The sequence below is a fragment of the Amblyraja radiata genome, chromosome 10 (genome assembly GCF_010909765.2).
Source record: "Amblyraja radiata isolate CabotCenter1 chromosome 10, sAmbRad1.1.pri, whole genome shotgun sequence".
Taxonomy (NCBI): Eukaryota; Metazoa; Chordata; class Chondrichthyes; order Rajiformes; family Rajidae; genus Amblyraja; species Amblyraja radiata.
In genome coordinates, this window is record NC_045965.1 from 27,698,778 (window position 1) to 27,714,391 (window position 15,614).

General features: G+C 42.2%; 1 protein-coding gene across 1 annotated transcript in view; it reads right to left on the reverse strand.

Moving 5' to 3' along the window:
- astn1 (astrotactin 1) overlaps positions 1-15,614 on the reverse strand; it is a 1,835,284-nt gene that overhangs the window by 601,636 nt on the left and 1,218,034 nt on the right. The window contains exon 13 of the mRNA XM_033028426.1: positions 10,106-10,297. Within this exon, the coding sequence (XP_032884317.1) occupies positions 10,106-10,297 (192 nt within the window). The remainder of the gene's footprint in view (positions 1-10,105; positions 10,298-15,614) is intronic.

The window sequence follows — 15,614 nt, forward strand, 5'->3', positions numbered from 1 at the left end:
CACAGTTGGCATTACCCCAGTTGAGCATTTTAACATGTGGACCCTCTCCGTCCCGATCCATAACTATCTTAAATCTAATTGAACTGTCACTAGTCCCGAATGGCTCCTCCACACACACTTCATGAACTTACCCTTCCCAATTTCCCAATACTAGACCCAACATTGCCCTTTCACCTGTGGGGGCCTCTACATACTGCTGAATAAAACTCTTCTGGACACTTTTGAGGAATTGCATCCCATTTAAACCCTTCACGCTATGATTTTCCCAATCTATATTGGGAAAGTTAAAATCCCCTACTGCACCAACCTTATTTGACCTGCAGCTGTCTGCAATCTCCTGGCACATTTGTGCATCTAACTCCCGTTGACTATTTGGGAGTGTAGAACACCCCCAACAAGGTGATCATCCCTTTCTTGTTCTTCACCTCCACCCATATAGCCTCATTAGACAAACAATCCATAATGCCATCTCTGATCACTGCCGTGACATCCTCCATCACCGACAATTCAACCCCCCCCCCCCCCCCATCTTATTTTCCCCTCACCCCTTGTGATGAGCACAATGCCACCATTTTCCTGCTGATCGGGTAAATAACTCTTGCTATTAGTGTTCAGTATTTCACATAGGTCTACCAGCAGTTCACCACAGAAGTGCCAGCAAGTTCAGAATACTCGGCACACATTAATAATTGCAATGGATCCAAAATCCGTTGATGGATTTTGCTGGGAAAACAGCTGAAGTAACCTGGCATGAATTTCTCTGGCACTGATTCCAAGGGAGAATAGTTGCCAGGCTTATTATTGGTTTTAATCATGCTTCAATCATTTGGGTTTATTTGAATGTGTTTTTAGGTGCAATTTTAACATTGATTAACCTTGCTTAACATGTCATGGTCCTGGATCACTTTTGCATGTTTCTGAATGTCAGAAACTTCCACACTCCCAGAAACGCACCTGAAGTTGTTTATTCTAAACATTCATGGCAGCATGTTGCATTCTGCTTCCAATATTCACTTGTGTTGATCTCAAAGAAAGTACTGTAAGCTTACAGCCCAAACAACAAGGGATGTACTTTCAGGTAAGATAAGCTAAGATAAGACTTCACCAATCTTCAAACATTTTCTTGTCCTCCAGTTTTGACAGAAATTGAAAGATACAGCACGGAAATGGACGTTCAGCCCATTGAGTCCACGTTGACCATCGATCACCCATTCACACTAGTTCTATGTTATTCCGCTTATGCATTCACTCCCCACACACCAGAGACAATTTATAAAGGCCAATTAACTTACAAATCTGCATGTCTTTGGAATGTGGGAGGAAACGGGAGCACATGTATGAAAATTGCACAGTCACAGGGAGAACATGGAAATTCCACACACACAGCAACTGACAGGATCAAACACGGGTCTTTTGAGGCAGCAGTTCTACCAGCTGTGCCATGGTTTGAAAGGAGGACTAGACCAAGTGCAGACCCGTTGGGTCTGCTCCCCCAATGCAGCCGTTCCCTACCCATGGCCCCCATGGGAGACGTGGTCCTCCAACTCAAGCCGTTCCCGAACATAAGATTCCAGCACTCAGCAGTGCGGCTGTTTTTAAATGGCGTCTTTTAGGCGAGAGGCGGGCGCCAGCAGCCGTTATGGTCGCTGGCCAGCAGGAGGCGACAAGATGAGTGAGTGGGGGGGGGGGGGGGGGGGGGGGGGAAGAAGGATTTAATAAAAAATGTGTACATAAACACGACAAAATTTAATGAGGAGTGGATACTTGGAATGAAAAGTGAAATCTCTACCGAAATGGAAAAAAAACTTGGCGTTTCTGGGTCTGACGCTGGCGTAGCAATGAATCAAAGGCTGGCAGCCACAAGTCAGGCAGAAACACACACAGCCAGCCAGCAGCCACAGAGTTTTAATATTATATAGATAGATAGATATTACTATGCGACAGAGTAATACAGCACTGAAACAGGTCCTTTGGCTCAGCTCATCTGCGCCAACCAAGATGAACTATCTAAGCTAGTCCCATTTGCTTGCGTTTACCTCATACCTCCAAACCCTCCCGAGCCATGTACCTGTCCAAGTGACTTTTAAATGCTGTTATCGTACCCATCTCAACTACTTCCTCTGGCACCTCCCTCCATATACCTATCAGCCCCTTTGAGTGAAAATGTTTCTCCTCATGTTCCTATTAAATTGTGACCCTCCCACCTTAAACCTATGACTTCTGGTTCTTCATTCCTCCTCCCTGGCCTTTCTATTAATTTAGTAAAATGTACGTAGTATATATAAATATAATTTATAGAGTTGCTGGTTGTTGTCCACCAGGCCAGGAGATGCCATGTTTTTAAGGCCTTCTGTTGTGTTGGTGTTTTGATCTTTTGCAGACACCATTTTGGTCCCCTGGAGTAGAAGTAGAAGTAGAAGTAGAAGTAGGCCTTTTGGCCCATTGAGTCTACTCCGCCATTCAATCATGGCTGATCTACCTTTCCCTCTCAATCCCATCATCTGACTTATCCCCATAACCCTTGACACCAGTACTAATCAGGAATCTGTCAATCTCCGCCTTAAAAATATCCAATGACTTGACCTCCACAGCCATCTGTGGCAATCAATACCACAGATTCACCACCCTCTGACGAAATAAATTCCTCCTCATCTCCATTCTGAAGTTGCGTCCTTTTATTCTGAGGCTGGTCCCTCTGGTCCTAGACTCTTCCACTAGTTCATTATTGTAGGGCCGAGTTGACAGACATCTGCACTCAGCATTCTTGAACAAAAGCATCCCTGAATGATAAAACTCTACCTTCTTTTATATGTTAAGATATTAGCAGCTCCTGCCTGTTCCCATGAAGTTGGCAACTTAAAAACGTGGACAAGTCTGTAGACTCACAAGACCTTTCACCAAGCAAATAACTGGTTCTTTTCAGCAAGTTCTCAATGGAGTTTGCAGTTGTCATTTGCAAATGTCGGCTTTTTGTGTTATTTATTTGAATTCCGGGCCAGTGTTGTAAGGGTTTCAAAACATGCATTTTCTATTGTCTTACTCCATCTATACTTCATGCTGCCTCAGGAAACCAGCCAACATAATCAAGCACCACATCATACCCAGGTCATTCTGTCTTCTCCCCTCTCCTGTCAGTAGCAAGATATAAACGCCTGAAAGCATGTACAAGATTTAGTTTAGTTTAGAGACAGAGCATTGAAACTGGCCCTTCAGCCCTAGTGTGCAGTGAGTGGATGAGTAAGTAGGATAACATCGAACTAGTGTGAATGAGTGATCATTGCAGCCATCAATCACCTGTTCGCACTAGTCCTGTTGTTCCACTTTCTCATTCGCTCCCTACCCACTAGGGGCAATTTATAGAGGAAAATGAACCTACAGATCCACACATCTTTGGGATGTGGGAGGAAACAGAGCATTCGGAGGAAACCAACGCAGTCACTGGGAGAACATTAAGAATTTAATGTTAATAGAAGAACAGCATTTTCCCCTCTGTTATCAGGCTATTGACTCTCCAATCCACCCAGTTGGGTCTTTGTACTGTTTTCTTTTACGTGCACATTCCCAGTAGCTGTAATACTCCATACTATACTCTATTTTCTTTCTTGCACTACCTTATGCTCACATGTTCGGTATGATTTGCCTGGTTAACACGTGACACAAAGTCTTTCACTGTATCTTGGTTGTAATAATACCAGCATCTACCCGCAATATCACAAAAAGGAAGAAAGAACCAGGTGAAGTTCGAGAAGAAATGGAAAAGGTGAAGGAATACCCATGCATTAATTTACTAAGTTAATTATTTTCATATTCTGCTAATGATTACTTTTAAACACAATGCTTCTGTATTTTCTACAAGAAATACACTTCAATAGAAAAACCCTCAGAAGGTGCTGACTATACACGGATTAGTGAGCAAGGAACTTAATTCCAGGATTAATGAAGGATTCACTGAAACAAGCAGATGAAAGTGACCTCAGGTCATAAGTTACCAATGAGGGGCAGAGAGAATATGGATGCGATCAAGCACATAGATAGCAAGAATGTAGAAGCAAGGTATTGCAGATGCTGGTTTACACAAACGGAACTCAGAGGTCAGTCTGAAGAAGGATCCCGACCCAAAGTGTCACCTATTTGTGTTCTCCATAGATGCTGCCCGACCCACTAAGTTACTCCAGCATTTTGTGTCCTAAAGACAAACAGGAGAGGGCTCCAGAAAGTTGCATCATGAGCAGAAGGTCCAAAATGTGTAAGGGACAGTTGCCGAGAGTGCCGCAGTATAGAATTGCAAGGAAAGAGTCAAAAGATTAGCCAGATATTGCAGCAGCTAAAATACAACAACAGTATGACTGAACTTGGCAGATAACATGCAGAAGAATGAAAGAAGAATATGTTATTACTTAAGGCTCACTGATGAAAAATTAACATTTGGAAAAAATAATATCACAAACTAAATGCCAAATTGGGTTGAATTAGCACGACTCCATGCACTAGATACTAGTTCTACTCAGAGGTTTCAAGTATTTGGATCACTGAACCCTGGCGAACTTTGATAAGTTATTAAAGAGAATAATCTAGCAGAACCAATAAAATATACAAGAGGATAGAGAAGTGAAATAGGCATCTAAGTAATTTATATTCTTAATCTATGACATCATTTGGTATTTCCAAACAACATTCTGCTCTTTACCAAAGGCTGAGTGGCTGCAATTAAAGTGAAGACAAGGTTTTCTCTGTTGATTTCAGTAGAAAACAGTTGCCAAGAAACATGATTGGTTTAGAATTTTTTTTTTTTTTAATGATAATGTGTTTAATGTATTTTAATTCTTCTAGGGGCTGCACAGTGGCACAACTGGTACAATGCCAGAGACCGAGGTTCAATCCTGACCTCAGTTGCTGTCTGTGTGGAGTTTGCATGGTTTCCCTGTGAATGCATGGGTTACCTCCAGGTTCTCCGGTTTTCGTCTCATATCCCAAAGATGTGCGGATTTGTAGGTTAATTGGCCTCTGTAAATTGCCTCTAGTGTGTTGGAAGTGGATGCAAAAGTAGGACAATATAGAACGTGTGTGAAAGGGTGATTGATGGTCCGTGTGGTCTCGTTGGGCTGAAGGGCCTATTTCCATTCTGTGTCTTTGAATAGATTAAAAAAACAAGTTCATATTTAATAGCTTCCTTGATATATTATGGAATGCTTTTGAATGTTTGTGAGTCATAAGGATGTATTTTTCTTCTTAGTTTAGTTTAGTTATTGCCATACAATATTTCTGCAGACAGAATTTCAGGGAAACAAATCAGACGAGCTAGGATGAATCATGACGTCCCACTGTAAAACTTGATGGGTTTGACCAATTATAATTGTGAAATTAATCAACGAAAATGGTGTGCATATTATTCTGGTCAGGTATCAACTCTGAACAACTATTTTTAAGAGGCACTCAAAGAAGTGACATTAATGTAAAGTAAATCTGTAATACAGCACCATTCTAATTACACTGCATCATTAAATTGGCTTGGATGACAAACCTGCTTGAGGATATCAGGTTATCTTGGGTAACGTAATTGTTCTAGAGAAAAGAAATCAAGTGATTGCTTTTTATTGTGACAACTAAAACCCTGAGGATTATTTGGACACAAACCCATCACGATTATGCTTCACCACCAAAGTTACATGGTCACGGCACAACTGCACGTACAGTGTCACCAAAGTCTTATTGCATGGTCAATTATAGCAGGAGAGGTTTTCTGACTAGGGCATCATTTTCAACACATCACAGTTGTAATAGTTCACATCTTTGAACAACTTTGTCATCTGCTAACCTCAAACTTGACTAGAGAAGTAGGAGGAGATGATCATGTGCAAGGTAAGGGGTGCATAGATATTAATGGCGGGTATTCTGAAGGGATTGGACAGGCGAGATGCAGGAAAAAAAATCCCGATGTTGGGAGAGTTCAGAACCAGGGGTCACAGTTTAAGAATAAGTGGTAGGCCATTTAGGACTGAGATGAGGAAAAACTTTTTCACCCAGAGTGTTGTGAATCTGTGGAATTCTCTGCCACAGAAGGCAGTGGAGACCAATTCACTGGATGTTTTCAAGTGAGAGTTAGATATAACTCTTAGGGCTAACAGAATTAAGGGATATGGGGAGAAAGCAGGAACGGGGTAGTGATTTTGGATGATCAGCCATGATCATATTGAATGGCAGTGCTGACTCAAAGGGCTGAATGGCCTACTCCTGCACCTTTTTTTGATGTTTCTATGTTTCTAACCAGATTGAGCTCTCGGTGAGAACCCAAAACAATCTGAAGCACATATCCGGTCTCATATGGAATGCATTGTACTCTCCATGGTACTGACCAGGGTAGTATAAGTAATGTTAGCAATAAAAAACATTACTGCAATTGAACAATAGAAAGTCATAAATAGATGGAAGACAAAAAGGATGCGGCAGAGTCGCAGGGTCAGAGACACAGGTTTGATCCTGAGTATGGGTACTGTCTGAACAGACTTTGTACATTCTCCCTGTGACCTCATAGGTTTTCTCCGGGCGCTCCGGCTTCCTCCCACACTTCAAAGGCAGGTTAATTGGCCTCGGAAAAAATTGTAAATTGTTCCTGGAGTGTAGGATAGTGCTAGGGTTGCTGGGCTGCGGGAACTCAGTGGGCCGAAGAGCTTGTTTCTGCGCTGTATCTCTAAAATAAACTATACATTAACCATGGTAGTATAAGACATCCTAGCAATTCCAAACATTACTTTTATTGAACAATAAAGTCATAAATAGATGCAAAACAAAAGCCCTTCGGCCCATTGAGTCCATAACTACCATTGCCATTCATTTACAGTAATCCTATATTAATCCCATTTCCTATTCTCCCCACAATCACATCAGCTCCCCCCAGATTCTATCATCCATCACCCACTAAGGGCAATTTACAGCAGCCAACCTGTATGTCTTTGGGATGTGGGAGGAAACCTGAGCACTTGGGCGAAAACCATGTGGTCACAGGAAATACATGCAAACTCCACCGTGACACCACCCGAGGTCAGTCAGCAATGAATCCAGGTCACTGGAGCTATGAGCAGCAGTTGTTTTTACCACACCACTATGCCGACAGACATCAAAAATGAATTCCATTCGTCCACCAGTACCAATGTAAATATAGAATGCATTCTATAAAACATAGCAGTCATTGTTTTTACTTCAGATGAGCAAAGTTCCAAATAATAAAACTGACAATAGACACAAAATGTTGGAGTAACTCAGCGGGTCAGGCAGCATCTCTGGAGAAAATGGATAGGTGAATTTTCGCGTCGGGTCCTGAAGGTTGTCTGAAGAAGGGTCCCGACCTGGAATGTCACCTATTCATTTTTTCCAGAGATGCCGCCTGACCCGCTGAGTTACTCTAGCATGGTGTGTCTATGGTAGGTTTGAACTGGGTGTAGCTGATGTGAATGGATTGTGTCCTAACCACCCTCAGAGGTGGTTTTCACCATAAATTGGAACCTAGCGCAGCAATATTTGCCCTCTATGTGGTCTACTTCTGACACCACGGTTTGATGCAGAAGATGATGAAAACATCAGATGAATCACCGCAAATTATCTAAATCAATGTTCAGCATTCCACAATTCATCGACGAACACAACTGCAAGTGTTGTCTAAACAATGCCTCAACACAGTATCAGCACTATTAGTATTTAATATGTGCATAAGGTATGAATATTTTGGAATAAAAGAATAATGACTGGAGAAAATAAATCTGCTTTCTTTTTGAATGCTACTCTGTGGTAGCAATATATTTTGTAAACTCAACCATGCATTTTGTTTTTGGATGTTGTTTTTCCAATTATGTGGTTGTTATACAGACACCGCATTTCACATTTGCCTGTGGATACACATAAGATGTTTGTCGGTAACATTACTGGGACATCTCAGGTGAGGAAAGGAAGGAAGGAATCTGGAACAGTGAAAACACAGGCAGCAACATATGGCTCGGAATTTGCAGTGGATGACATTACCAATTGGATTGCTGTTAGTGATCGGACTAACAGCTGATGCTGTTGCCAGTAGTTTTAACAAATTAAAACACCTTATTTTGCCAAGCACTGATAATGATTGAAAAAACCCCTCTAAACTTGACATGTCCTTTCTTTGTGCTCTGTCCCCTCTAACCCATTCCGAGATGTCATTGGGTTATGGTGGAGGTCTGACCCCGCCTGGTGCCACATAAAATAGATCTGCAACATGACCAAACCAAGCCGGGAAACATGAATTTGCAATGGCAACCTCGGGCAGCAGCTCACAGTCCGTCTACAGTCAGTTTAGTGAGAGATTCCTTAATTACTGTGACTCAAGAGGCCCTTCTGGTCATTTAACTCTCAGAGAAGCAATACCAACAATTCCATTATTTTCCCTATTCTGTCTCTCTCTCTCTCTCTCTCTCTTGTGCCCATGAATGTGCCCTTTTGAATAATTTTTTGTCACTTATTTACTGTAAAAGATAATTTTCCAGCAGCCAATTAATCTGTACACCTTTGAGGAGTGGGAGGAAGCTGCAATACACAGTAGAAAACAGAGCCGTTTTGGAGAAAATGTAGAAACTCCACACAGACATCACCCAATTCCACCATTGAACCGAGGTCTCTGAAACTGTGGGACAACAACAATAACTTCTGTGTGCAAAGCAATCAGATTTCTCTGCCTGTTTTTTTTTAATAAACTTGATATACAAACAATTGAATACAACTCTGCACATCATAACTGGTTTCCAAAATCAACACTAACTTTGTGTCCCTCTGCACCCATAAAAATGTTGGTTGTATAAACCAATTATGTTTGTATACATTTTCATGTCAATGATACATTAGCAGAATAAAAAATACAAGTTGGTTGACAATGAAACAAGCAGACACATAACTTCACCTTCACTTAAAACTGCAAATCGCACAATCAAAAACGATTGTGTTAATACTATGCTATGTGTTTCCTCACTGAGTAAAGTTCTCATCCCCATTTTGGGATTGTGTTGGCTCCAACCTAAGACCTCACCCAGATCTGGAAGAACGCTGCAAATTAACGATTTTTGAAATTCTTTGCAAATGTGCAGGTGTGCAGCCAATTGCATCATACAGTTTGCACTAATATCTGTTCCTTCTCTACGAGTTTAAGATGAAGCTGCAGTGCAATCCAAATACATAGTCAATCACAATGCTGACTGTTTCCTCAAGAGATGGAAGGCAAATCTATTCAAGCTCTCTCCTTGAGCCCTGAGGTCACTGAACACCACACTGACATTTACCTTCTGATATGATTGTCACACATGGGAAGAAGATTGCTATTTCTCCAAACACTTTTGGTATGACAGTTTCAACAATTAGCCGCCATACTTTCCTTTCAAAAGGAAATGTGCTGAGTTTCATGCATTATTGTCTGGAAATTCACCCTCAATAGCACTAAATATGCATCATGGCTACAAGTACATATTCAATTCAACTTTCAATATTCAATTCACTGAATTGAGTTGAATGAATTTTAGAAACAGAATACAATGCTTGGAATTTAGTATTTAGAGACTTTTGTGCTAAGTCCCAAGGCTCTTTTTCTATACACCTGCTTTCAGCAAGATAGTAATCATACAGGCTTTGCAATTTTGAATCCTGCTTTTACTTCTGATTCAGATAAGAAGTTTGCCATCAGTCCCGCTCTGAATTGTAACATCAAAATACAAGCAGAATTTTAATGTTATCTTGGTTTTATTCACTGCTGTGCTTAACTTCCTTTGCCTCCAGAGAAAATCCACTTATCCTATAATAGAATTCCTAAATAAATTGCCATAAGGATAATTTTACATAAATTGTTCACATATTTCAGAATGCTGAATACATAGCCATCTGCTTTTAAACTAGTGGATGCAATTAGAAATTTCACCACTTTGCATTTCAATCAGCCATCTGTCTTGCCACTTGGACAACACCTACGGATTGGGAGGAAAGTACAACACCATTTCATAGGGAACGAGAGCAAGAGCTATAACGTTCTTCAATGCTTTGCCTTGACTCATCAGTCAGCATAGATTTGTATGCACAAAGCAGCAAAAGAGAACAATCCTACCTGAATGTTGCAATGAACACTTGGCCAAGCGCAAGGTCTTTAGTCTGGTTATTGTATCCATAGAAGATGTCCCTGAACAAAGTCTGATTCAGAGAAATGTTGGCCTCAGCACAGTCTGAGCCACTGGTGCAGGATTCAGAAACTAGCTGGCACATCCGTCCATCTGAAGTCAGTTTGTATTCTTCAATGCAACTGGAAAAAAAATACAAGTTGGTTGACAATGAAACAATGAGACACATAACTTGGCCTTCATTTAAAACTGCAAATCGCACAATCAAAAACGATTGTGTTAATACCAAACATAATCATCTGGGAGAAATTATCGCATTTGGAATTATCTGGTAGAAATTAGGGAAATCAAGGATTAGGAGGTACCAGAAAAGAAAAACAAATTAGATGGGGTGGTAACACACTATTTTCATTTCAGTTATCACAATAATTATGTAAGGAGTGGAAGTTCCATGTAATAGAATTCAGAGAATGATAAACAATATACCCTGTGTGACATGAGTTATCAATAATGATGCAATGATACTTTGCTGCTACATGTCCAATATTTAAGAGCCATCAACCTGAAACATTAATGTTGTTTCTTTTCCCTCAAATGCAGTCTGACTTGCGAAGAGTTTTCAGTTATTCAGTCAGTGTCTTAAGAGCACAGAAACAGGACCTTCCTCCTAACTTGTCATGGCCACCAAGATGCCCTATGCTGACCAAGATGCACATGCCGACCAAGATTTCTTTGGTTTTATTTTCAGATTTCTTAGATCTGTAGTTTTCTTTGCTGCATCATCCAATAATTAAACCTATCCAGATACAAACATGCCTCAGTTCCTTAACTTCCCAATCATATGGGTGGTAGAGTGGTGAAGTTGGTAGAGCTGCTGCCTTTCAGTGCCGAAGACCCAGGTTCGATCCTGACCTTGGGTGGTGTGTGTGTGGAGCTTGCTTGTTCTCCCTGTGACTGCGTGGGTTTTCTCAGTGTGCTCTGGTTTCTTCCAACATCCGAAAGACTATGGTTTTGTAGATGAATTGACCTCTGCAAATTGTCCCTGGTGTATCGGGAGTGGATGAGAAAGTGGGATAACATTAAACATGTGAACTCTTGATCAATTGATCAGTATGATCTTGGTGGGCCGAAGGGCTTGTTTCCATGCTATATCTTACAATTCATCAATTTCAATCAATGTCTCAAAAACGTTCATGTTTTTTTCCAACAACATAAAGCAAGGCGTTTGTGAAATATTTGGTCAAATCTCTTGTATTTTTCTATTCTATTACCATAACAGCAACAGTAAGTCATAAACATATGAAACAGTTAAAAATGCGTTGCCTTATGCGGAACGTCTATATAATAAGATTAAGTAGGAGAAAAACTCATGCTCAGATTTTGTTTTTGTTCCTTGATTGGTCAATAAATAATGATATTCCTACGACTCTTTAAAGATAACACCAACCTAATTAGCACTGAATGCAAGAAATATGAAAAGTCATAAACAATTAAAACACAAAATAGCTTCTTAACTTTTTCATCGTTTTAATTAGTCCTTTTAAAAATATCAAATGGAAAACCTCATGCTTATCTGCGGAATAAATCAGGAACTGCTGTTGCAGTAATTGTTTGCGGGGACAGTGATGAATCCTGTGAACTTCTTCACAGTCAGAATAAAGCTAAAAATGCCAAAAAAATGTTGCAAAAAACACACTGTAACCATACATACATTATCTTATGACTACTGATAAGAGAATATTAACCTGAAACACAATCTATTTTCTCGTTACAAATCGGTTGAGTATTTCCAGTATATATTTTTTCTGATTTCAGGCATCCCTCTTATATTTAGAAGACATTCATCATTCACCTATAACCAACAGCTAAAAGTTTTATTTAGTTTTGGGTATCTGTTCACAGGAGCTCAAACTTAATACTTTAAAACATGGGGGATCCAAATGTGAAATCAGAATTTGGTGACCACACCACCTCCCTTTTTTACTTTGCATAATCTAGTTCTGTGGGTAACTAACTTCATTACTATTTAGCATGTAATAACAGAAGTCTTCAATACTCAGAAAAGGCTGAATTTTATTTTCCCCTAAGTTAACCGTTTTCAGAATTTATCACAGACGTAAGCACACATTAACCCCAGCATTTGTGTGAAAGATTAAGAATAAAGGGGGATTTTCCCCTTAACAAGCTTTGATTTCATATTCACAGTTAACAGAGTAACTGCAACTTACAATGTAGTTTGCAAACATCGACCATCAAATTACAACATTTTCAGCTGTATCCATGATACACTTGAGCTCCATGGTGCCCACCTTTCACAGAAGGCCTCTCACCTCTCTATGAACACCATGTACTCCCTCTCCAGGGACACACGGGCATGGACGTAAGCCCAGAAGAGGGGCATGCAGCTGATTCAGGTGGAACCCTCAATTGCCTGGACCTGTGAATGGCCATTTTGACCAAGCTCAGTACCAAACCAACAGGGAGATTACCCCCACTCCCCTCCGTACCAGGTGAGAGCAGAGGGTCATGGGGAACTGGCACGGAACTGGGGTTGAGACCAGTATAGATCAACTGTGATTGTATTGACTGTGGGATGGGGTTGTGAGGCCTAGGGGCCTAATCAAAGAGTTATACAGTCACACATCTGTGTCCTTCTGTCTGCGTGTCTCTGTTTGTGTGTGTGGGACTGTGTGTGTAGGTTGGGGAGTGTGTGTGTGTGTGTGTGTGTGTGTGTGTGTGTGTGTGTGTGTGTGTGTGCGCGCATGGCCGTCCGAAGGGGGGGTGCGCTGGGTGCGACCGCACCACCCTTTTTTTCCCTTAAGAAAAAAGTCACTCAAAAAAATAAAATTCCAAAAAAAAAAATTCGGAAAAAAAATAAATCAATGTTTCCACTTTGGAAAAGGTCAGTTCTCTGTTCTCTCGTCCCCGGGCGGGAGTGGCTGAATCTGAACCCAACAGCTGTAACCCCAACACCAGTCACCGCTGCGGCAGAGCCCGCTCCCCTCGCCTCCCCCTGCCGCCGGGGCCCAAGCCATCTTCCCCCCGCACCACCCCCGCTGGGCCCACGCCACCCCCGCTGGGCTCATGCCACCCCCGCTGGGCTCATGCCACCCCCGCTGAGCCCACGCCACCCTCGCTGGGTCGACGCCACCCCCGCTGACCCCCGCTGGGTCTACGCCATCCCCGCTGGGCTCACGCCACCCCTGCTGGGCCCCCGCCACCCCCACGGGGCCCACGCCACCTTCATCTTCACCCCCCCGCAAGAAAGAGGGGGGATGTGAGATGGGGGAGGGGGAGAGAGAGGGGAAGGGAGAGGAGAGAGAGATGGGGAGGGGAGAGGGAAAGGGGAATTATCTTGAGTGAGATTGCAAAATTAAGGTAGGTTTTAGAGCTATTATATTTTCTCCTCCATATGAATAATATTAAACAATATCAAATAATATCAAACAATTGGAACTGCTTTCTTTTCCTTGATAACAATACTGAAAAATATGAATTCCATAGTTTGTGACATAAATACACATTTTAATAGGATCATTATATACAGATGTAACATTTCCATTTTGAGATCGGGGGGAGTGCTGGGGGCAAATATGCGTCAAGCCGATAGCCTAATCGTTAAAGAGTTAAAAGATAGCCTAATCGATAAAGCGCTGAGAAGAGGAATCAGAGCTGCCAAGGAAAGATACTCTGAGAAGTTGAGGAGCAAGTTCTCAGCTAGTGAGTCTTCTTCAGTTTGGAAGGGCATGCAAGAAATCACCAGCTATAAGAGGAAAGCCCCCCACTCTTTGGACAATAGTCAGCTGACGAACAACCTGAATGAGTATTACTGCAGGCTTGAAAATCAGAAACGTAACCCTGAAACCCCCTCCCCAACAAACACAGCCAGACCCCAGTCTGCAAAGAATGGACCCGGCACCCTCTCCTTCCCATTCACCACTTCACACCTACTTAAGGCAAGACTCCAGTATTGAAAAGAGTGGAACCTTTCCCACCCCACCCAACCACTTCACACCCACTCACAGCCTGACCTCAGTCTGCAAAGACTGGGCCCTTCTACACCCACCCCACTCCAATCACCACTCCACTCCAATCACCACTTCACACCCAATGACTGCACCTCCACAGACGCCTCTGTCAAGCTTCTCAAGTTTGTGGATGACAAAACCCTGATTGGACTGATCCAGGATGGGGATCTCTGTACTCTTTTCAGTTTGACATCTTTCCTATAACATGGTGCCCAGAACTGAACACAATATTCTAAATGCGGTCTCACCAACGTCTTATACATCTGCAACATGACCTCCCAACTTCTATACTCAATACTCTGGCTGATGAGGGCCAAAGTGCCAAAATACTTTTTGACCACCTGATATACCTTCGACACGACCTTCAAGGAACCATGCAACCATCAACCATTCCTCTGCCCACCTGACTAATTGATCCAGATCCTGCTGCAATCTTTCACAGCCATCTTCACTATCTGCAAAACCACTCACTTCTGTATCATCAGCAAATTTGCTAATCTTGCCCTGTTCTGTGACGTTTCAGAGTGCTGGAGTAACTCAGCGGGTCGGGTGAGTATAGAAGTTGGGAGGTCATGTTGCAGTTGCATAAGAAGTTGGTGAGGCCGCATTCAGAGTATTGTGTTCAGTTCTGGGCACCATGTTATAGGAAAGATGTCATCAAACTGGAAAGGGTACAGTGAAGATTTTTGAGGATGTTGCCAGGACTAGAGGGCCAGAGCTATAGGGAGAGGTTGAGTAGGCTGGGACTCTATTTCATGGAGCACAGGAGGCTGAGGGATGATCTAATAGAGGTGTATAAAATCATGATTTGATTAGATATGGTTGAGTCTTTTGCCCAGAGTAAGTGAATCGAGGAGCAGAGGACATAAGTTTAAGGTGAAGGGCAAAAGATTTAATAGGAATCTGAGGGGTATGTTTTTCACATAAAGGGTGGTAGGTGTATGGAACAAGCTGCCAGAGGAGGTAGTTGTGGCAGGGACTATCGCAACATTTAAGGAACAGTTAGACAGATACATGGATAGGACAGGTTCGGAGGGATATAGATGAAACGTGGGCAGGTGGGACTAGTGCAGATGGGACATGCTTGGCCGAAGGGCCTGTTTCCACACTGTATCACCCTATGACTCTATCTTTCCCTCTCAAACCCATTCTCCTGCCTTCTCCCCATTACCTCTGACACCCCTATCAATTAAGAATCTATCAATCTCCTCCTGAAAAATGTCCATTGACTTGACCTCCACAGCTGTGGCAATGAATTCCACAGTTCACCACCCTCTGACTTAAGAAATTCCTGCTCATCTCCTTCCAAAAGGAATGTCTTTTAATTCTGAGGCTGTGGCCACTGGTCCTAGACTCTCCCACTAGTGGAAACATCCTCTCCAAATCCAGGTTTTTACCAGGCTGGGACAGACGGCAACAGCTTCACACCATGTCCCAAAGCTTGTGTCCTGTCCTGCATCACCCAAGGCAG